The sequence below is a fragment of the Camelus dromedarius genome, chromosome 8 (genome assembly GCF_036321535.1).
Source record: "Camelus dromedarius isolate mCamDro1 chromosome 8, mCamDro1.pat, whole genome shotgun sequence".
Classification (NCBI taxonomy): Eukaryota; Metazoa; Chordata; class Mammalia; order Artiodactyla; family Camelidae; genus Camelus; species Camelus dromedarius.
Window position 1 is genome coordinate 67,441,766 of NC_087443.1, and position 23,454 is coordinate 67,465,219.

The 23,454-nt window shown below is 35.1% G+C and overlaps 1 protein-coding gene across 10 annotated transcripts in view; it reads left to right on the top strand.

Moving 5' to 3' along the window:
• The window catches only part of VTI1A (vesicle transport through interaction with t-SNAREs 1A), a 334,543-nt gene that overhangs the window by 53,561 nt on the left and 257,528 nt on the right, over positions 1–23,454 (top strand). For 7 of the 10 annotated variants that reach the window (XM_031461753.2, XM_031461757.2, XM_064488410.1 and 4 more), the window contains exons 4-5: positions 15,089–15,166; positions 21,611–21,631. In XM_031461753.2, coding sequence (XP_031317613.1) covers positions 15,089–15,166; positions 21,611–21,631 — 99 coding nt within the window. The remainder of the gene's footprint in view (positions 1–15,088; positions 15,167–21,610; positions 21,632–23,454) is intronic. The other 3 variants (XM_031461754.2, XM_010983248.3, XM_010983246.3) reach the window with 1 other exon arrangement.

The following is a 23,454-nucleotide window of genomic DNA, read 5'->3' on the forward strand; positions in this document are numbered from 1 at the left end:
CTTTGTACTGTCATCTCTCTGATAGTTTTTAAAAATTATGGTTTTTGTAGTTTCTCCAGCTTGTTTGGTTGGTTAAGATGAAAGCAATGGTCTCTAGTGATCTTCTGCATTCTTTGGGAAACAGAAGTCCTGCATTGTTCTTTCTGTTGCCCCGCCTCCTCTGCTTCTCTGAACAAACTGTCTGGGAGGGCTTCTGCTAGCAGCCTGATTACACCTGTTCCAACAGCCAGTGTTTCAGATAAAGCATACAGATTTTGTGCTTCCAAATGAGTCCCTCACCTTTAAGAAGTGTGTTTTAGCTGGTGCTTTTTGAGCTCAGCCATGGTTGAGTCCTCTTATCATCCTTCAGGCATTTTGTCACCTTCTACCAAGTACCCCTGCACGATCTCATCTGCTTTGGGACACCTCTCCACATATTTTGGGATTTATGAATAATATCTGTTTTCCAGTCTTGCCAAGAATGGAGACTTAAGAATATATTTGTTTTTGTTATTCAACCGCTCACCCCATCCCGGTGGGGAAGGAGAGGGAAGTGATGACCTAGAAGAACTTGTTAACTTACACAGCTGTGCTCATATTGCAAGTCCTATTTAGTCATTCCTACACAGTGTTTTTATTTCCTTTATGCAGATATGGAGACTGAGACTTAGAGAGGTTAGACACCCTCTCTTCATTCACAGAGATAATAAAGAGCAAAACTGGGATTTGAATCATAGTCTGTTTAACTCACACCATTAAATGATGTGCTGATAATGAAGCATGTTATCTTGGAAGCTTCTATGTTGTATTACTGTCTAAATTCTTTTCAGGGTTTGGGATAACATCTACAAGTATTTCCTCTGGAGATGACATATGTAAGTATTTTCTCTTGTAGAGAGAGCACCAAAGGGTAAATGGGAACCTAAATCCGCAGAAAACGTTGAGGGTCAAAGTGGAGAAAATCAAGTTCAGATATAAGTAAAAAGAGTCAAAAGAAAAAAAGACCAAAAATGGGAGGCAAAATTGAGTCCCAAGGGCCAGGGGGAGCTGGAATAGATCAGCAGTCTGGTCTTTATAGTCTGGAGTTTGGGTGAACTGGGAGCAGAACTGAAGTGGCCACGTTGGGCATCGGTGTGTGAGGCCATCTTAAAATAAAGACTTGAGGGGAGCAAACCCAGAGCTTTACATGCTAGATGAACAGACTCCTTGGCATTCTCAATAATAATTATTATGGTTAGAGCAGTTATTTTTCTTTAATTTCTAGTATGCGGTAAGCACTATTCTAGCTGTTTCACAAACTTCATTTCACTAGACCTGAGGTACACAGGGGTTCAAGAACTTGTTTATTAATCACAACTAGAAAAGGAAAAGGCTGGGATTTGAACCCAGGCTCATCAGATGCCTAAATTGGAGGCCTTTCTAATTTATCATAGTTTCTTCAAAGGACAAGAAAACAAATTTAAAAGAGTAATAGTTACTAGCCTTAAAACTCGAATAAAAATTAGTGTGTATATATGATGTTAAATGTGTTCAGAGCAGACATAAGAAAGAACAGAAAAAGAAGAGTGGCCTCCTTAGCTTTACAGATCATAAAATTGGGTACACTTTGGTTCATGAGAGAATCTGTGAAGAATCTAATGTCCATCCCTGAGTATTATTGGGGTTACCATGCCTAAAGATAATTCAGAGAAAATTCTGGGGCGGGCCCCTCAGATGATTAAAGGGTTGGAAAATTAGGCAGATGAAGAAGGTTCCTGGGATCATTTCCCTGGATGGAAAGTTGTGGAGTTGTTAAGTGTCTTCAAGTCTGTGAAGAGCTGTGATGCCAAGCGTGGCCAGCAGGTGTTGTTGGGCTCTCCTGCATGTGTAACAATAGTACCATAGATTTAAATTTAATTTAGGGAAGTAACTCCTGACAGTCATCAGTGATTGTTGGTAAGCCTCATCTGTGAAAGTTAAGGGACCTCCTTCCCGAGGTCTTTATCAGGTACATTCAGTGTGCAATGACATCAGGGAGCAAGGCGCACTAGAGGACCTCTCAAGGTCCCTTCTAGCCCTAAGCTTCTATTATTATCGCATATTTATAGAGCGCCAGAATTGGCTGTGTTCTTTTCAGAGAATGGAATTACATTCAATCCCTGTCCAGGGCTATCACAGTCAAAATTAGACAGATCAGCGATACTTTGGTTGCCAAATCAAGTCAAAGTTTAGTGGGCATAGGTCTAACTATGTGAGAGTGTGTGTTCTCTTCAAGAACATTAGGGAATGATCTAAGAGTATAGTAAAAGATCTTTAGTTAGTGTAAAACACTCCAATGAGATTTGTATTAAGTTCCTCTAGGCATTTTTATAAAATAACAATAAAATAATAATAATAATAATTTATTTTTAAGCAATTTAATTTAGAATTATTGTCCTCAAAACTTTATTCAGAATGAAATGTAGGAGAAAAAGAACTGTATTTTGTTGGCAAACTATTTTAAGTTGTAGATAATATTCTGTTCTTATGAGCTGATAACTTTGAGCTTCTCTGACCGTGACCATTTAGAGTCCATTCTAATAGCTAAACTACAAAAGAAAATTGTGTTGCTAATTTAAAACGAGCAAATATAATCCTGTATTTTTACTGAGAAAAGATAATGGAAAACACTATCATATACAAAAAAATTAACAGTTTAAATTGTTTGAATTTGAAAGGAATAATGTTCTCATATTTTTGTTTAACATGAACGATTGTCTGTCTAATCGAGGATTTATTTAGACATCTAGTTAATCTCAGGCATTAGCTAGTGGTAGACAGTTAGCTTATGAAGAGCCTCTACTTCCCTCTCCCACTAATCTTTTCACACTTTTAAATCACTTTAAACTTTTTATTTGGAACTAATTTCACACTTTCACAAGATTTTAAAGAACAGTACAAAGAACATACATATACTCTTTACCTGGATTTACTTATTAATATTTTGTTCCATTTCCTTTATTTTTGTATGCTTTCTCTATTAATCTTTTCCTCTCTGCATCTATGTCTACTTTTTTCTGAACCATTTAAGAGTAACTTGCTTACATCATGCATATCTGTTCATTTTTTTAAAGTAACGCAATTTGATAACTTTCTTCAAAGTAAAAATAATTTTTCTCGGATAGCTCTATTATTTACCAAAATGTAGAGGCAACTTGGAGCATTATATTCTACCTTGCTTTTGTCCTGCTGTCTACTTTAACTACTATTCATGGCTCTTTTTCATGCCTTATATCAGGAATATAGTATTTTGTCAGATTGTCCTTTAATGAAATCTCAAGTCTTGACATAAGCACCTGTTGCTACAAATGCCATAAAATGTTATAGCTTTGTTATGTAACATATTACAGAATTTTGTAAAATGCGAAGTTCTTGTTACATAATTTTAATTGAAGAAAACTCATTTTCAGAATGTAAATATTTGCATTTGAGTAACTGAATTAATTAGATTTCTATTTAGTAAAATTACGTGAGTTCAACTGGAGTTTTTGACCTTTAAGGTTATTTTCTATTTCAGCTTGATGTGGATTTACAGGGCTGAATTTGCACTTTTGCTTTCTTCCCTCCCAGCAGCTTCTGATTCCACAAGTCTCAGACTGAAATTCACTGAAAGAGTAGCTCCATAAGTTCCAGAATGAAGATGAAACTTTTAGAAAAGGGAATGGGATTCACTTCAAACAAAAATAATAGGGGAGGGGATTAAACTATTTGATATACTGTTGGGCAAATTGATGTTATTTTTTAAGTTTGAAAAGTTTTATTGCTGTATTTTTATTGATATAATTTATCAGCATCTTTAGTGTCTGAGATTAACACCAACTTAGAATGAATCAACTCTGAATACTTTTCCAAATAGTCTGAGATATGCAGGAGATTGGATGTAGCTGGGATGAGGTCAGGTCTCTAAAGTTTTCAGTTGTTCTTTGTGAATGTTGAAGGTGCAGGACCGGACTCATTTTGGGCTTAGGGAGAATGATGGTTTTACTGCTCAGATTGACTATTGTGTGGCATCACCTGGATTCCCAGGACTATAGGTCAGAGAATAAACTCAAAATGCAGCACAATGTCAGCTTCCTCATGTAGCCATTGGATTTTGACTTGGAATTTTATTAGAAAGCCTCATTCTCTTCTGATAACATATCATTCCTCTCTGTTAGTATTTTTCTCTATGTTTATTAGTATTAAGTATATTTTATGCTTACTTTATGTTAGACCACCACCAGAAAAACTAGACAGAATTCCAAGAATATTTTTCTTTCTGGAGCATGTGCGCACACACACACACACACACGCACACGCACATGCACATGCACATACACACACACAGAATATGCAATCTATAGTAATTCTTATTCATTTGAAATACTGCAATTTGTTCCTGTCAGTTGAGGATAGGTTTGTTGTTTTAAATTGCTGGGTTTTGTTTTTGTTGGCATGTTCCTCAATACAAATTGAATGGCTGACAAAAATCTATTTGTATGACAGTTCAATCTAGATATGTGCCCTCTGTTGCCTAACGGTACAATTTGGGGTCTCAGAGATAAAAGCCAACTGAATGCCAGGCTTGTAGCAAAGCTTCTTCATGCAGATAACAGAAATAATCCATATTCCTCAGGTCCACGAATCAGACAGACAAAGAAGAAATATGCATGAACATCATCTCATTTGAAAGGGTGGTCTTTTAGCTTCTATATAATAAAAAATGGGAATATCAAACTTAGGAGAACAGTATAGTAGCTGATATGAGATATGCCTGTATTTGAAATTAAAGAGAAATGTGGTTTTGACTTAGAAAGTTGGAGAGAGGTCTACTGCTTAGCATTTTCCCATAGTGTGTTGGCTTTTGTCGAATGAATTTGCTTTCTATTTTAACATGCCTATTCTGAAATAAGTTAAATCTTTAGACAGTGGTTCTTTTATAGCTTTGATATTCTGCTACAGATAGGGTTGAAAGGGTCTCCTCTACTTTCCAAGATGAGGAACTGAGAATTTACGCCTATTGACTTACATCTGCCTAAAAACATGTCAGTCTTTCCATACAAGTATCTGTCAAATATAATCATGTAGAAAAAGAATGATGAAATATGTGGTAACAACAATTCTGAGGAAAGAACTGGGACTAGTGCATAAGGTAACAGACATCCTGGAAATATGGCTAAGAGCCCCGGTTGTAGATATTCTGAAAAATAAGAGTTTAATCCATAGCACTTAGTGATTGGATTTGTAGAGTAATGAAGAGAATTGGATAATTTTTAGGATTTTTATCTGGGTTGACTATGGGCATGGTAACACCGTACATCAAATTAGGAAAAACAGGAGGAGAAGCAGTATATAGGAGAAAGAAAATGCCCCCACTTTGTCTGTGTTAAGTCTGAGATGCCTTTAGATTATCTAAGGCATCAAGTAGGATTTAGATTTATGCAGAAAACATGTCTTTGCCAGCCTCTAGGTGGTGGTTAGAACAAAGGACATAGATGAGATCATTCAGATGAGTGAGAAGAGAGCTAAGGATGGAGACCTAGGACAGACTGAGAGAGAAGTTATGATGAAGGAGACCAAGAAGGAGAAACCAGAAGGATAGGAGGAATTTCAAGGGAGGAAGGTGTAACTGCTAAAGAGAAAGTAGGCAACAGTGTCAGATGCTATCGAGAGGTCTAATGAAAAAACGACTGATTCATACTTGTATCAATTAATGAGTGAATAGACAGCTCTCCCATGCAGAAGAATGCCAGATAATTATACAGACACTCCTCTCTCAAGGAAGTGGAACATAACTCCCTACTTCTTAAATGTGGACTCTGCATAGTGCACACAGTACAGGAAGGGGAAAACAGTAGCTTTACAGTGAAGAAACCTGGTAAACCCCTCCCCAGCCAGGTGATCAAGGTCAGCATCAACAGTGCTAAGTCATGTTGACAGTCTGTACCTTTGATATGATGTTGATGAAAATAGCCCTGAGCCTCCTCTGTGGTCTCCCTCCCCAAAACACATAGACCTCAGAACAGTGATGCAAAAAAATCAGACAAATCCCAACTGAGATACATTCTACAAAACACCTGACCAGTGCTCTTCAAAACTGTCAAGGTCATCGAACATAAGGAAAGTCTGAGAAATTGTCATAGTCAAGAGAAGCCTCAGGAGACATGACATCTTAATGTAATGTGGGATATTGGATGGTGTCCTGGAATAGGAAAAGAACATTAGGTACTAAGGAAGTCTCCAAAAAATACAGATCACAGATTATAATAATGGGTAATAGTGAACAACTGATTCTTCCATTGTGACAAATGTACCATACTAATGTAAGATGTTCATAACAGGGTAGACTAGGTGTAGGTTATATGAGAACTCTCTGTACTATGCAACCTTTCTCTAAATCTATAACTATTCTAAAAAAAATATTTTAAAATGATTTTGCCCACTAGGAAGTCACTGGTGTTCCTGGGGAGTCCTGTGGCATGGTAGAAAAACATCCAGTTTGTTGTAAGTTGGGAAGTGGCTGGAATAGGAATAAGTGGAGTTAGTGCTTGTAGAACACTCTTTCAAGAAGCTTGATTTGGAAAGGAAGGATAAAGAGAGGTTGGACAATAGGTGGGGAGAGTCATATAGGGTGAAATAACCTTTTAAAATACATAAAGTTGGGGTACACTTAAAAATGTTTGTATTCTTAAAGGAAAGAACCAGTAGAGAGTGGCACATTGAAGATACAAGAGAAAGAACATTTACCTGATGAAACAAAGCCCTTGAGTAGGCAGAATTTTATTCTATTCAGCTAAAAATGGAGAATCTTTTAGAATCATAAACATATGAACTAGGTATGAATCTTCATATTTACTCTATTGTATTTTATAGTTTTGGGTCACCCTGATATAGAAGTAATCTTCAAAATATTTCCATAGAGAATTGGGGCTAGAAGAGTTTTATTGCCTATGCATCACAGTTTTATTGGCTATATTCATTAAGCATTAAAAGGTATACTGTACACCTCTGAATTATGAGCACTGTAACTTCACTGTAACAGCATATTCTTTAATAAAGTAGCTGTCACAACATGGTTCCAAAAGGAAGTACCAAGAAAAAAAATACTGTAAAAATTGTTTGCCTATAAAATGACTGGTTCCAAGCTAGAATTTTAGAGTAACCACTTAGGGAGTCACCAGATCCCATGGGTAAGCTGTCAATTCTTAACACATCTTAATAACCAGCATGGCTCCTCTCCTGCCATGTGGGTAGATTATTGTTGCTTTATGGTGCAGCCTTTGAAGATTAATCTTGAAACATATCTAAGTTACACCCATAGGTGTGGTTGTGACTCACTGTCTGAGATCAGATAGTTTATTCCATCAAAGAAAACATTCTACCTTAAGCATTTGTCATCCTTGAACTTTCAGATTTATTGTTGTCAATATTCCAGATGTTGACAACAGTGTATAAACAAAGGTTTGTTTGTTTGTTTTGGAGGAGACTGACAAGAAACGAAGTCTACAGACTAATTCACTTTATAGCTGATGATGAGTTCAGAGAAGTAGGTGAATGGTACAGCCATCCTTGCCCTGGGGACTGAGTGATAGGTCACCCCAGTCCGTCTTTGTGCTATAGTGAAGTGAAAGAGCACTGGCACTGGGAAGTGGATTCTGTCCTTGTGTTCTTGTTCTGCCCGGGCTTCCCCAGGTGTGTGGTTTTAGGTAGATCACCCATCTGGCTTAGGACCCCTCATCTCTTAAGTTTGCAGGCTGGTCTGGATGATGCCTTATGTCACTGTCCACTGTAAGATTCTGTCATTTATATGATAACCTCAGTGTCAGTTACACAGAATCCTCAAGATCATTTGTTCTTGGATGTCTAGATTGCTTGAAATTATGACTGTGGACAGATTTCAAGGAATGAGTCACTTTTCCTTCCTCATGTTAGGCACATTACAGAGGGAAACCTAGATACATCTACATACTTTATTTCAGTAGTTCTTTTAAAAAGACAAATGAAGCATCTGTTTTATAGCATTCATTTATCAGAGTGTCATTCTCCAGTGGGAATGTATAGGGTATTTATATATCATTATCAAATAAAATAATGAACATTTTGATATTTTGATTATTTCAAGTAGAGTTATTTTATGTCGAGAAAGACTTTAAAGAATTAGGCTTCCTCTACTGCACACTTACACTATTCCAGATGTTGACAACAACATCTGGGCATTCTATCATGAGTTGAGTTTCTGAGTGAAGTAACTTAACTACTGATTGACAAGCTAACATGATTTAAGACACAGCCACACTGTGTTCAATAGCAGTGTCAGAGTTGTAAACTGTAAGCATATGCAAGCAAGTGGGGCCATGATGCTAACTCTCTCAAGTTGCATTTTGAAGCACTAATGCTAAACTTACATTTCAGGGGTAAGTTTAGAAATGCTGGAGGAGGAAATGAAGAAGTGCAGTTATATGATTTCTGGGCCCTCTGTTTTGCAAATCATTAAATGATGTAGCGGCAATGTGGTCAGAGTTCCTAGTATAAATAAAAGTCAATTCTAGCATTGTGGAAGACAAATAGAGTCATTCCATATGGATTGCATATGGGTTTGTGTGTATCTATATGTGTGTGTATATATATACACACACAGCTATAACCTCATCGTATGCAAATAAACATTCACATATGATATTAAAGTTAAATTTAAAAAATTAATTAAGAGAAAATATGGTATGATCTATTATTTACAGCCAAAACATAAAATATCCTTTTCAAACATGTAAAATTTTTTGAAAGTATAAGCAAAAATAATGAATGAGAATGACTGTAATAGAAAGACATTGGTATTTAAAAAAAATTTTTTTTTTGAACTTCTTCTCTGGTATTACATACTCAAGAACAATAGGTTATTTCAGTGTTCTCACGGGAACCTGCTTTTCCAACTGCTGGAAGCCTAGCAGCAAGGCGTGTTAGTATTTCCCTCTGGTGGCTTGCATATGGTCCATTGGCCCTGAGTTTATGATAGATAGAAAGTGTTCTTTCCCTTTATTAATGCTACAGTATTGGTGACATGTGGCATGTGCACTTTCCAGCGAATGAGCTTGACCTTTAACTCTAAACAGTCCCTTGAGCAAGGGCAAGCCATGTTTAGTGTAATGATCACTTAGAAGAAACAGATTGGAATTTACTTTCTCTGATAGTATTAAAGAAATGCAGTAAAGTTTTTTTTTGTTTTTTTTGTTTTTTACCATTGAACATCATCCCAAAATTGTGGCATCATAAAATAGGGAATGGGGCAAAACACTGTAGTAGTAGAATTACTGGATTTAATAATATGAATTTTTTAAAGCTGCTTTTGGTATCTACTGGCAAATCGTCTTCTAGGAAGGATGCAGTAATATATATTCTCAGTCATGTATGTGTACTGGTTTTATCGCATCCTTTCCAATATTATCAACTAAGGTTTAGTTGAACATCCTTTGCAGGGTTATCACATCCAAGGTATTATGATTGGTTTCCACTTGTTTCTAATATTTAAATCCTCACAAAAAGCCCTGGGAAATAAATATTGTCACCACTGTTTTAGAGATTGAGGAAACTGATATTCAGAAAACTTAATTTGACCAAGATCACATACTGAAATGTTATCTCTGTTCTTTTCACTCATGCCCTGTGCTTTTTCTTCCTAACAACTTTCCAAAGGTCAAGCATTTACCTAACAGTTTACTTTGCTTTCCCCATATCATGTGACATGTTATGTTTTAATCTTAAATCGCTTTTTGCTAGAAGTTAATATAGCACAGGGAACACTGTAATAAACACAATTTCATAAATTCCTTTTTATTTTTTCTCCAGAATTTAAGTTTCCTGTCCTGTATTGATGCGCCTTTTTAAGTCCTGGGTCAGGGGTGGAGTGAGGATAAAAAGCTGAAATTGCCAGTGAAGAAGTAGAAGTGAGGTTAAAAATGGAATGCTTTGTGCCAAAGATAGATGCGTTTTAGAAAATGCAATGTGGGCATTACGGAAGTATGCTATTATTTAATTAGAACCAGATAAAATTAGGTAAGAAATGAATGCCAACAATTATATGACTAGCTAATAAATATAATTTCACGGTATTCTGTAGCTATCCCAAACTGTTAATTATAACAGGAGCAGTTAAATTCTTTAGAGCAGTTAAATTCTTTGGCTATGAAAGCATAACAGTTTTTAATAGATGTATCACCTGGTAACCTTGGGCATTATTAAAATATATGGAGATGGAAAGACATGGTAGAAGCAATGGAAAAGTCTGGCCAGACTGGGTAATTTGTTTGAGACCTAGGGAGAAATCTATTAACCATTTCTTCTATAGACCAATTTGATTAGGAAGTAGGACAAGCTGTTCTTTCATTACTTACCAAAACCTTACTGCACTATGTATCAATTATTTGGCTGTCTGCAGCACATAGATTAGAATAAAGGGCTTTCTTAGTGTTTGTGAATGTTGCGGATTGCTGATTAGTAATTAAAGTCCTGAATGAAGAAAATCAGGCCAAAATTGAATGGGAATGAGAAAGTCTTAATTCTGTAATACAGATGTTAGAAACAGATTGTCTTGAGCAGCCCATTCAACACAGTGACATTCTACACAGCCACGGAGTGTTTGCCTCCTATGTAAAACTCAAGTCGAATGCCTGAGAGGTTGTTTCCTCTCCCGTGCCTTATGATGTAGCTGTATGGGTATTAATTTAGTGAAATATCCTGTCTGCCAGGTGTGGGAATGAGCTGATTTTATTGTAATACCAGATCATTACTTAATTCATATGCAACAGAGTGCAGCACATGGAAAGCATTATAAATCTATTTACAATGTGGCTGGTCTGATGATAACATTGTATTAAATTCCCAGGTGAGGCAATTTAAGCAATTGCTTTGCCATGTGCACGCCATGGAAATTAAATTCTTATATACGCTTTAGTAATAAACCAACTTCATTGTTATGCTTATGCTAGTAGTGGGTGCTAGGATCCTCATTCTGGTTATGTATACTCTGTTTCACATGTAGAATCATACAGGAGGTGGTACCACAGATCACAGTTCTTAATTAGTTTAAGCTAAGTTAATTCATTTTGTTTCTGGTTTAGCATTGCCTGTCCAGGAAAACATTCAGCTCAGTTGGGAAATGTTAAGGTCAAGTAGATAGATTGTTTCAAGCCAAATTTCCAGGCAGAACTGAGCACGTGTATCTGTTTGAAATTGGCTTTAAGAAAATCAACCAATCAGTATGCAAACGTTCTGTTTCATCCAGTAAAAACTGCTTGGAATTTGAAATTCTCGCTTTCATAACTAAAGACTCACTTATGTCATCAGTTTAAAATAGCCATTGAAACTTTGTGCAACTAATGTGTTAGGGATAACAATCAGTCATTAATTTGTCATTTTTTTTACGGTTCATATACGACCTGGAGATTTTTCTGTTCAACTGTCTAGTCCTCCAAAGTATATAAGTTAGAAGGAATAAACTTTACACAAATACACAACTTAAAGTGAGGAATGCCTTTATATTTAACAGTCTGTGTGTGTGTGTGTGCGTGTGTGTGTGTGTGTGTGTGTGTGTGTGTGGCAAATATTGTCAGTTGAAGCTTTTCCACCCTTATGGTACAGATCCGAAATTGCAATAGATTACAAACTGCAGAAAGCTTCTGTCTTCTCTGGAAGCCACATATAAAGCACCAGTAGACAGTAGTAACTGACAACTAAGACTAAAAATGTTGACAATTTCTTGATTTGCCTGGTTAGCTTATGTATAGAAGTCATTAACTATTTATAAAATGCATTATGAATTGGGTTCCTTCAAACTGTAGCTGAGTGTGTGACATTTCCAGCTCAAATTCTCATGCTTGCATTTGGCTAAAGTACAGAAAGTACAGATTTTATACAGTTGATAATAAAGTAAAAAATAGTTTATCAAGATACAGTAGATGTTTCACTTTCATTAACTTTGAATCTTCCAAATTAAAGTATGACATAGTACTTAGTGATGTAGAGTGAAGTTTTAAAAAATTCCACAAAAGGTAAAATAGTTTATTGGTATTTTGGAGGAAAATTTCATAAAATAAGCAGTTTGTCATTCAAAGGAATTGGTCTTTTTTGGTAATCAGCTTAGTGATGATCCTGTAGGCTAAATTAGAGTTAATTAGAATCAGCTTACTTAAAATTTCAAACCGTAAAAACTTAGGAGAAAATACCAATATTGGCATTTAAATATAATTCTTAATAAAGCAAAGTCTTATTTTCTTTTAATTTTTGTAAACCGATACTTGAGTGTAAGGAGATCTATTTTATTAGTTGTGTCCTTTTCATGAGGACCTATTTCTGATATTTGAAATAAGATATCTTTTCATTCTTTAAGAGAAGTCAGTTGTATCAGAGACCATTTTATTAACTCAGCATATTATTTGCTTAATTACATCCAGGAAGCCATCCAAATGACCAGCTTTTACCATCCTAATGGTAAAGAATGACATTTACAGGGACTACCCTTCAACTGTGGCTAAATCTTTAGTTCTCCTCTGTTGCCGAGCATGTACACCCTTAATTGCTGGTTTTCAAAAGCAATGGATTCTAACCAAAACAAGATTAGATATTTAGGGATACATGTTTGTAATTTTCTTCTTTTGAAGTAGAGTAAATCAAAATAAGGATATAATGTAACTGAACAATCTATGCCAATTTGTTGGTATTTTGGTGAAAAAAGGGAAAAACAAAAACAATCTCCATATGATATTCTTGCATACTGTGGAATGTGTTAGTCCCCCATAGTGATGAAATGAATAATTAAAAAGGCAGCTCTGATAACACAGCCTGTTTAAAGGTTCTCATTTCCTTTAATGCTGTAAAATACTTTTGCTTAGCTAGTTTGAAACTACTGTAGCAGGGATCTCCAAATGGGCAAAAGAAAGGTTTGGCTTGATTGAAATATTGTATAAGACCATGAAGTGTATTGTCCTTATAATTTAGCAGTTTTCAATATAATTCTATATGAAGTCAATAGAAATAGCTAATTAATAGTAGCTTCAGTAAATACAATAAGAGAAGATGTTCAATAAGAGAAGCTGTTCGCGGTGGTATGAAGCCTGGCATGTTCACAAACGAATGACTTGGGTCACTCCTGAATAGTTAAGACATCTGATAGAGATGTCATTACTGACCTCAGGCTAATGACCAAACTTTTCTATTTTGTCATTTCTGCAACATTGTTGGTTTCATTTATCTCCTTCCAGACTTATTGCATTTGCCAAGGTATGAGATACACACTTGTAGCAGGGAAGGGAAGCTTCGGGTAGAGACTCGGGGCAGGAGGGGATGCCACCGTATCCTTTATAACATTTTGCAATTTTTATATTTTTTTCCTGAGTATATTCAGAGGGTAATAAAATAAGGAGGAAATTTTGTGCAGTAGAGTGAGTCCTGAGCTGTAAGTCAGGACCACAGGGTTCTACTCTCCATTTAACCAAAGCTTTACCTTTAGAATTCCACAAGACTTATTTTTTTTTCTAGAAAATAAAGGGATGTTTAGGTTTATTTTATTTTTATTTATACCCCATTCAGCCCTCTTCAAGCAGATTCTGCAGGAGAGCTAAGCCCGAATGCCCTAAGGCTTCTATTCTGTGTAATGAACTAAACTCTCTCTTATATCCCATCCTTGGGAGAATTGAGAAAATAGCCACTGAAATAATTTTCTGTGTTTTGTGGTTCAGATAAGGAACCCCAATTGAGAAAGGCAACTTTAAAATGATTTAAAATCTGTGAGTTTTTCATGTCAAAAGTCCTTTTAAATTCTAATATAATATGATTTTGTGTTTAAGATATTATGATCTCTATGTGGCAAAGCAGTGTTCCTCATTCACTGGTTTAAAAATCTAATTAAAAATCTTGTTGACTTCTGCTCACGGATTATGGCTAGTCCTTTTAAACTACAATAATTTTTCATATCACAGTTGAGCAGGTAAGAAATTTTAAGTCCTAAACTATAGACTCCAAGTGAGAAAAGATTACTGTTTCCCAACAGCCATTTTTTAATTGAATGTTTTTTGCTTAGTTAGTTCAGAAGCAGAAAAATACAGCAAAGTAACCTGTAAATCTGCATTTGGGTCTGAAATAGTGATGCTGAAGTAGGATCTGAGGATGGCACTCTAGCTTCACAACTAATTTTCAGAGCCTTTTAGCTTTTCCAAATGTGTGCACGGTTAGATAATTCATGAATTGCTTGCAGACATGTCCCTCTGACTTTACAGGTAAAGGTAGATTTCTTGTAAAACAAAATTTCAGTGTGGGAAATATCAATTCATAGCCTGCTTGTCTTTATTTATAGAAATTGTGAAAAGTTGACTCATAGCCTATTTGCCTTTATTGACCGGGATTGGGAAATTTAATTTGTTTTAACACACACACACACACACACACACACACTCTCTCTCTCTCTCTCTCTCTCTCTCTCTCTCTCTCTCTCTCTCTCTCCCCCACTACTTTTCCTTAGGCAGTTATTTTTAGAGGACTGGAGACATTAAAATTATTGTTTGGAAATGGGATGGGCTTTTAAAATTCCACCTCTTTCTGGTTAGTAACATCACAATGATGAAGGAAATATGGATGTGCTATTTTCCAGGCATTCCAGTGTATAGTTGGAGATAATATCCCAGAGTTAGAGATTTTAAAAGACCTATATTGTGTAGTCCATTTCCTGCCACAGTATTAAAGACCCTCATATACTCTTGTTTTAATTACAATCCGGTGAGTGTTGCAGATAGACAGACAGCTGTATTTCCTCCAGCTTCATGGTCTTATTTGAATGACTCTGTATGGAATAATACATCAGTTCGGATCTGTTTGTGAATATTAATAGACTACTTACACAATGCAGAGTTTTCTTTCATTACTGGCCTTTGAAAAACTTCTCATTTACATTAAAACTTCTCAAGTTCAAGAACTTTGCACAATTTTGGTTTGCAGATTTTAGCAAATGGGTTTCCATTAGGGGGCTCTCGAGGTTTGAGATGATCAGCCTTGATACCAATAATGCTTCGAAGCCTTTACTTTCTAACATTCATCTTGCTCTCTCCCTTTTTGTTTTGTTTTATAGAAAAGGTCACGGATCGCCTACAGTGACGAAGTACGGAATGAGCTCCTAGGGGATGATGGGAATTCCTCAGAGAACCAGGTAGAATGCTAATCAGGAAGGCCCGGTGGGTGGCTGGAGGGTGAAGGAGGTCACTGGCACACTGGGCTCTCAAGCTGCTCCGTAACAGTATTAGCAGCAACTCATGTGGAAGCGATACTGTTTAATGCAAAGCTGGAGTCTTAATCAACTTCAAAATGTTTCTTGGAGATCTTACATTTAACCCTTTACCTTGTGATCACTGTCTGCTATCTTTTAAAAAAATCTTTTCTTCTCTTTTCTTTATTATTTAGTACTTAAGGAATAACTTGAAACACACTGTTTGCAGACAAAGCCAAGGTCTTCACCTCAAACACATGTAAAAGGAATAAAAAAGTACATAATGCAGCTTTGATAATAATGCAGTATAATTAAATCAACACTTGCAGCAAAACAAATGAAAGTAAGCTTTCAAAATTCGACAGGGCAGCTCAGTCTCCTATTGTGTAGCTTCTTAAAAAATATATTCACCAGAATGCAAATTGTAAGCACCAGGGTGGAACTTGGATACTCACACAGAGGTCCTGCCCCTGTTAAATAATGATGATGGTGATGATGATGGTGATGATGGTGATGGTGATGACAGTGGTAGTAGCAGTAATAGGAAAAGTCTTTTTGCAGTTTAAGATCCGCATAGGCAAAAATTAAGATACAATTTCTTCTTAAAAGGGCCTTACAACTTGGCTGTCAGTTCTCACTGGATCACACAGTAGTGTCATGAGTCTAATTAATGTCCCACTTCTTTCTTTGAATTAATACTGCAGATTTCATTAATTCATGCAGATAATATTTATGACTTTAAAAAAAATGTTTCAAGAACCTCAGTGTAGAGATGATTTTAAAAATGTCTCAAACAGCCCTAGTGATTGATTCTCTTTGACACTTTTAAAGAAAATAAGTGATGGGGAACTTCAGAAGCAAGACCTGAATGTGTTTATTAATGTTACTTTGGCAAGTCTAGTAAAGGTCTCTACTCTGCCTAAATAAAAATGAACATAAATCATTCATTGAGTAAACCAAAACTTTAATAAGATGGTAAAAGATAATGTATTGATACACATTATAAAAATTGCATTAATAGTATTTACCATTTCAAATAGAGTAAAAGTCTATATACGCTGAATCTATAATACTATCTCCTAAAATGTTAATATTGTAAATAGGGTTGTTGCTTCTGTGATTAAAGCCCCCATCTACCCACCTCCCTAAAAGGAGTAGAATCACTGAGCTGATTATGTTTGTTTTTGTAAAGGTCCCACCTCCTCCACTATTCGGATGTTATCAGCTTGAGTTCAGACATGTAAACACTCTAAGATTTGACTTGGGATTTCGGCTTCCCTGATTGAAATGTGAGAACAGCTAAGGGAAAAAAATATAAGGAACACATCAAACATAAAAGAGTGATGCGATAAAGGAGTTTTACTCATAATAGATTAAATAACGTGAGGATGAGAGGAAAAAATATTTTCTTCCTATCTTAAGTGAGATTTAGATTGCTCATACCTCTTGAGTGAATTACAGTTTTATTTTCTATCTTTACTGCAAAAAAAGCACTCTTTTTTTGCCAAAAAAAAAAAAAGAAGTGAATACGTAGTCCCCATGTCAATTCTTTAAAAAGCTATAGATCTTTCCTTCATTTGAAACTACTGCCTAATGTAGAGGAAATAGAAAGGAAGGGGGTGTTTCTGTCTAACTCAGGCTCCTTTATTGTAATGGATGTTACAGTTCTGTGACAGGGATCCTTTTTTTTTTTTTTTTTTTTTTTTTTTTGAAGCATGTTCACTTCTCTTAATGGACATTTTATGTGCCTAAAACATTTGCCTTACGTACATATAAGTGTGACTTTTTTATGCCTAAAGAAAACTATTCCACAAAAATAGATTGAGTTCGCATTTTCTGAATTTTTAAAATTCTATTCCTGTCACTTTAAAGTGATTACTCAGAGATTTCCCCTGGACTTGTATAAATCAAACTTACAAATTCTGAAAGTGCTTGGAGACTCTGAAGTTTAGTTGTAAGGAGCTGTCACTTCAATAAATAGAGTATGATAAATTATTGTCATGAGACTGTGTAACTGTTAGATTATTACTTACGTGAACTTTTCAGTCAAATTTGACTCAGATTTGAAACTTTAGAGATTACATTTAAATTTTTAGATATTCTGTTATCAAATGTAGCAAAATTTCCATTTCATAATGTAGTCTTTAAATTTTGTTTTGAGACTCTTTATCACAATATAGGAATTAAAATCCCTATAACTATAACACATCCTTAACCAGGAATGGTCACTTGAGGATAACTCTTTATTCTGCATCAGTATTCATTCAGACTATGGAATCAAAACAGAAGCCCTTTCTTTAAAGAAACAAGAGATTTATGTTGGCTTTTGTTGACTTTTGATTTTAATTTTTGTAGCTCAGTGGCTGAGCTTTTTTCTGGGTAGGATCACCTGCTAATTATATAAGAAAATATTTTCTGCACACAGATAAGTATATTTTTCAAGTTAATTGTTGATAAATTGATTTTTTAGAACGTGTTGGCCATGTAATATTTATGATAAACTTTTAACATACAGGGAAAACTTGGAGATAAACAAAATGAGACAAAAATAGCAATATTTGTTTAACTAAAATTGGGATATATCTCAATTTTTTAAAAATTATAGATCAGAAAAGAAAAATAATAAAGAATTAATAGTGATGGTTGCAAATAGATAAAATAAACTAAGTACTGGCTGTTTAGTGATTTTTGATGCAATATACACATCCTCCCTTTAGTGACTTCTTTGCAGATTTAGATAAATGTGACTGCCATGGCTATGATTTCTCATTCTGCCAATTTATAATGCAATTTTTAAGGCATTTAGAGCCTGGCAGTCAATACACATAATTATAAAATGCCAATTAACTATAAAGTATATTAATTTACTCTTATATATATAAAAATATTCTTGCCACGATTAGAAATATCAAAATTTAAAAAATTAAAAAATTTTCAAATGTGTTTTAATGTCCTTCATGCCATGCACAATTTATTTTATTCCAAGTTAATTGCTTTGTATAAATTCATCTCTATTATATTCATTTCATACAGTCAAATACAGCTCATCCTTGATTTACAAAAAAGGGACAGAATTACCTACTTTGCACATTCAAGTATTATTGGATCTTTCCAAGGACTATTGTCTTAGGCATTATCATTTTGTTCTTTTACTGTGTCGTATTTTCCATTGCATATGACATTTTAATTTTTTGAGAGAATTCTTTCTTGAAACATAGTGATGCTGTATTTAGAGTGGAAACTTTAATAGCTGTTAACTTGATTTAGTTTCATGAAAACCATTCTTAGGAAAGGAAAAAAAAATCTTACAGAATTAAATCCCCTTCATAGTGAAGTATGATAATGAGGCAAATGTTCCAAGCTCTATTTCTGAACCCTAATAATGTCTATATGCAAAGTTTCCATATGCAATATTATATTGATCAGTGAATAAATCTGAGTAAGTGAAATTTGAGTAAATCCTAAATAGAAGGCTCAAAAAATATATAAAGAGTGGGATATTTCTAAACGTGTGGAAATTTTTGTGGTAAAGCAATATTCAGCAGATATGATTGCTTAATTTTTTAATGTAAGGTTCTCTTAAGTTCCGATTTGGGCTTGCTGTGCATAAAGTGTGTCAAACTTCAGCTCCAGACTAGGGGGTGAAGTCGGTCAATTTAATTCCCCAAGATCTAAAGAAGGTCGGTATCATTTCATATAGCCCTGGCAGAGCAGATCATTACCAGGCACAAATCTGTTCGTTACGTGCTGAGGGTTTATAGCAAAATAAATAGACTGTCATCATAAGTTCAGAAAATTGTGTGTTCGACCCACGATAATGTGTAAAGGGCGTTTAATAGAGTTCAGCATTTATTCGTTATCTGTATGCGGACAGAGACGGCAGTCGCGTTATCAGCTTTAAAAAAAAAATTGGGGAGTTCTGGGGGTCACGTGACGCCCCTCACACACAGAGGCGCGCGCACGAACCCTCCCAGGCTCCGCAGTGCAGTTTTGATTTTAGTCACAGCAGAAGGCTTAACCACAAGAGATTCCACTGGTTCAAACCAGCGTAAACCAGATTTTTTCAGCCCACAAAGGAACAGATTACCTCTTGTATCAAATTCTGCATTGGGGGGAAAAATCTTTGTTTCAAAAAAGATGTTGATTATCATAACTCAACATGGTGGCATGGCGCACTTTCAAGTCGCCTATGACGGAACTCGTAACTCGGGAAAAGACGAAATCACCATTTTCAGTCTAGCCTAAGCATTGTTAATTTTCAAAAATAGACCATCTTTTGTTTCCTTGAATGAGACCTCTCGGACTAACTAACAGAAAAAAAAAAAAAAAAAAAGATAAAGATTAAAAACCCTCCCATTACCTAGCTTAGCTACAAATCCGGTGTAAAGCTGGGATGCAGCCATGCAGCACAAACAAGATAGAACGTTTTTTGTTTGGAACCTATTGAAAAAACAAATGGGTAGCATTTTTAAACACTCATTGATTATGGCAGGGTGGCATGGCCCAAATGGTCTCTATTGCTGAAGAGTAGTTTTAAACTTTGGCCCTTTAAGTATCATAGTCAACTGAAGGCTGGTGCCCCCAGAAAGAAAAAAAAATAGCTGTGCGATCAATTCCCAGCTCAGCTCTTCCTGAGAATTAATGTTTACCGTTTTCTCCCATGATGTTTGCATGGCAAAGAGAAAGATTCCAGTATGTGATAGGCCAGGTATTTTAGTTTAGAATTTTACTTCTTCTGGAGAAGAAGTGTAACTTTTCACATGAAATGAGGAGATACTCGACTCGTATACACTCTGGTTGCTGAGGGAATGAGTAACGAAAAGTAATGACAACTTTGTGCGTATTTTTGAAAGGATATTAAAAGTTTCTTTTTCACTAAATGCGCTGTAAGACGTTATGTAATAGATTCTATGACCTTTTCAAATAAAAGATTCATAACAGATTTGAAACCTCATTCTTGTGTACTTGAAATATTTTTCAGATAACAAATGAAATAAACTATGCTGGAATACATATTACCTTCCTTGAACTGGTGACAAAAACAGCATTAAGCATTGAAAAATCCGGGCTATAGAAAACATGATACTTTTAGAAAGACTTATAGTGAGCAATTCATGGCACGTTTCTCCCAAAGCAATAGTTTAATTTATTGGCCTGCATATGTCAAGTGTTATAACAGATGTTACACATATTTGGATGCTTAGAAATTATCAGTTGTAGACCTGAATTGCTGAGGATGCAAATTTCAGACCTAGAATGTGGTTTATAGTCTCTTACAATGTAGGTTTTAGTTTCTATTCATTGTGGAAACTATGGCAGACACCTCAACTGTACAGTGATATTTGTGGTTTAGAACATAGTGCTGTCAAACACAAACACACACACACACACACGCACACACACACACACAGAGTGAACTAGATATATGGTTATATCCATTTTCTAGTTTGTAAACAGTTAAGCAACTGGTTTTATCTGTTATATATAAGGCAAATAGAAAAATATTCTACACAGGAGAATCCAAATGTTATCATGCAAGAGTTTACTAACAGGTAAAGAGTGATTTTTGGGTTTGACTTTGGTCAAAATAGACTATAGTACAAAGGAAGTGAGATGCTTTGAGATGGCCCATTTGATAAGATAAATAAAACTGAGAAGTGAAGAAATTTCAGACATTGAAATAAAAACACCATGTGATTTCAGTAGCCTCTTAAAACAAAAACCTGGACATCGATGCCATTATATACAACATTTCTAAGGATAGTGAAATATTTTCTGATACTCTGTCCTAAATATTATCCATCCTGGCATGCTTTATTCCCAATTAAAATAATGTTACTTCCAAAGGTGATCCTATTACTAGAGTGGATACAAGTATAACATTAACATAACAGTTTGTGGTTTAAATACTTATTGGGACAAAAGCATGAACTATTAATCATGTTCATTTGGAGGTAAAATCTGAAATCAGTTGTCAAGATTCAAAATAGAGAAACATCCTGAAAACTTGTACATACAAAACCTCTTCAGTGGTTCATTCTTAGAAGAGAGGAACAGTAAACTTGTTTTCTTTCTTTATAATATAGACTTCTATGAAGTCGTTCCCCTTTATTTCATGATGGTGTCTTAGATGTACTTTAAAAGAGAATTTCACACTATTCTCTTTGTTTAATGTGACAGTGTGAGAAAGTGATCTTTATTCGTTCAAAAAACTCTGCATGTAGTCTATGCTTAGGTTCTTTTAATGTGTTTGTCTGTGATTTTTAAATGCTAAACATGTAAACAGATAAATTGTCAATGTTAATTCTGTATCCTGTCACACAACTGATCTTTCTTTCCTGCCATTTCTTTCCTTTTTATCTTTTTTTTTGTGCATTCATGTTGCAGTTGATAAAATTACGTGAAGAGGTGAGTACTTCCTAGCTTGCCGTGTTTTTTTTTTTTTTTTTAATTCTGCTTTTCCCTATAAAATTGAGTTTCTAAATCTGAAGTAAGATCTTTAGGTTCATTTTTCCAGGAAAATCTACACATAGCGAAAGTATTGATTATATTGTTTAGAAATGTTCTCTGCTGACTGTCTTTATAAAAACAAGTATATCCTAATCATGCTTATCACAGTGATCATTGTTTGCTAACTTCAAAGAAAATTCCTATTTTAAAGACCAAGTCGGGGAGGAAAAATAAAGGAATATCTTAAAACTATACCTACGTGTAGTTTTAATGTAGACCAGCTTCAGATTTGTTTTATTTGTACTCATTTCTCAAAGGAATCAATATGATTAAAAAAATTTTTTTCTGACATTCTGATTTACTTTACTGAAAACTATTTTTAAATAAACTCCTTTCCCTCAAGCTAAAATTCTCAGATGCAACATTAGATACCATGAGTCTATTATCCTTTTGGGGGAACACACGCATGTTATAAATGCCCTGCTAGTCTGTGTACACAGGTACCTAAGAATAGCCAAAGCTTTCCTCATTGTTAAACACTTTCCTTTTTGTAGGAAATAGCACCCAAGTGAGTTCTCATTTTTCTGAGTTTGCTAGTCTGTTTCATAATACAACTTCAGACTTTTTTGTGGCCCAGCAAATATTTGCACCAGTGTTTATAATTTTATCCCTGTATGGATGAGGGATGTGGAATGCTTCTCCTTCTTATTTTTTTAATTTGACCAAACTTATCAAATATGCTTTGCTACTCTTTTCAGAGATGGAGTTGAGTTCTGTTACTTTTATATTAGTGCATAAAACAAAGGCCCATATTGCAATTTATAAATTGTCTAATTGCTTATTGTAATAGAGTACTGCGAATTATTTTCAAGTTTAGATTGACTTCGTTGTTGAGATTTTCCTAGAAGTTTTTCTTATTGGTGTGTCATCATTCTCTAGGTGATGTGAATGCTAATTTAGAGGTTTGTAGAGAGTGGTTTTCAACAACTCTTCTGATTTAAGGTGCGTTAGTGATGCCTTCCTCAGTAAGAGTAATAACGATATATAAAATAAAGGGTGAAAATACACAAAACCCTCACCCTCCAACCTTCTTGTGTTTTTTGTCTTCCTTGCATGGAAGCAGATATATATATACACTAAATGAATATTATCGAATGCAGTTTTGATGTATAAGATTATTCTCGAGGTGAGTGATACATCAGCTCCATTCTTCTGCCAGACTGTATGTATTTGCATCTGCTCAGGCTTAGGTGAAGAATCACATGTTAATGCGGCTAACAATAGCCTTGAAAACCACTATGTGCAGAAACTACATGAAGCCCTTTCCCTTGAATCTAGCAATGAATAGAATTAGTAAATTCTTGTGCCTTAGTACCATCAGCATCATCGACAGATTTATTTTTTTAAGCTGAATTGTGTGGACTTAGAAATCTTAATTCTAAAAGCGGAAAACGTCACATCTGCATTTCTTTTAAAATATAGTCCATCATCGTTCTATGACTTAATTCTTTTCTTGTGCCTATAGCAACAGTTTCATCAGTTATGCTCCTGGAATGCATGTTTCCCAGACTGTAACCTGAAATGGACTTGTACTCAGAAGAACTGGATCACTCAACTCATAGAATAATAGATTCTGAAATACTCTTTTAACAGTCTTTGATACAGATATAACATTGATATTTCCAGAATGGGTTACGGCAATGACACTGATTTGGTTTAGGGTTTGCTCCGAAGTGATTGTTTCTCAACCAGGATTCTAATAGTAATCACACAGTGAACAT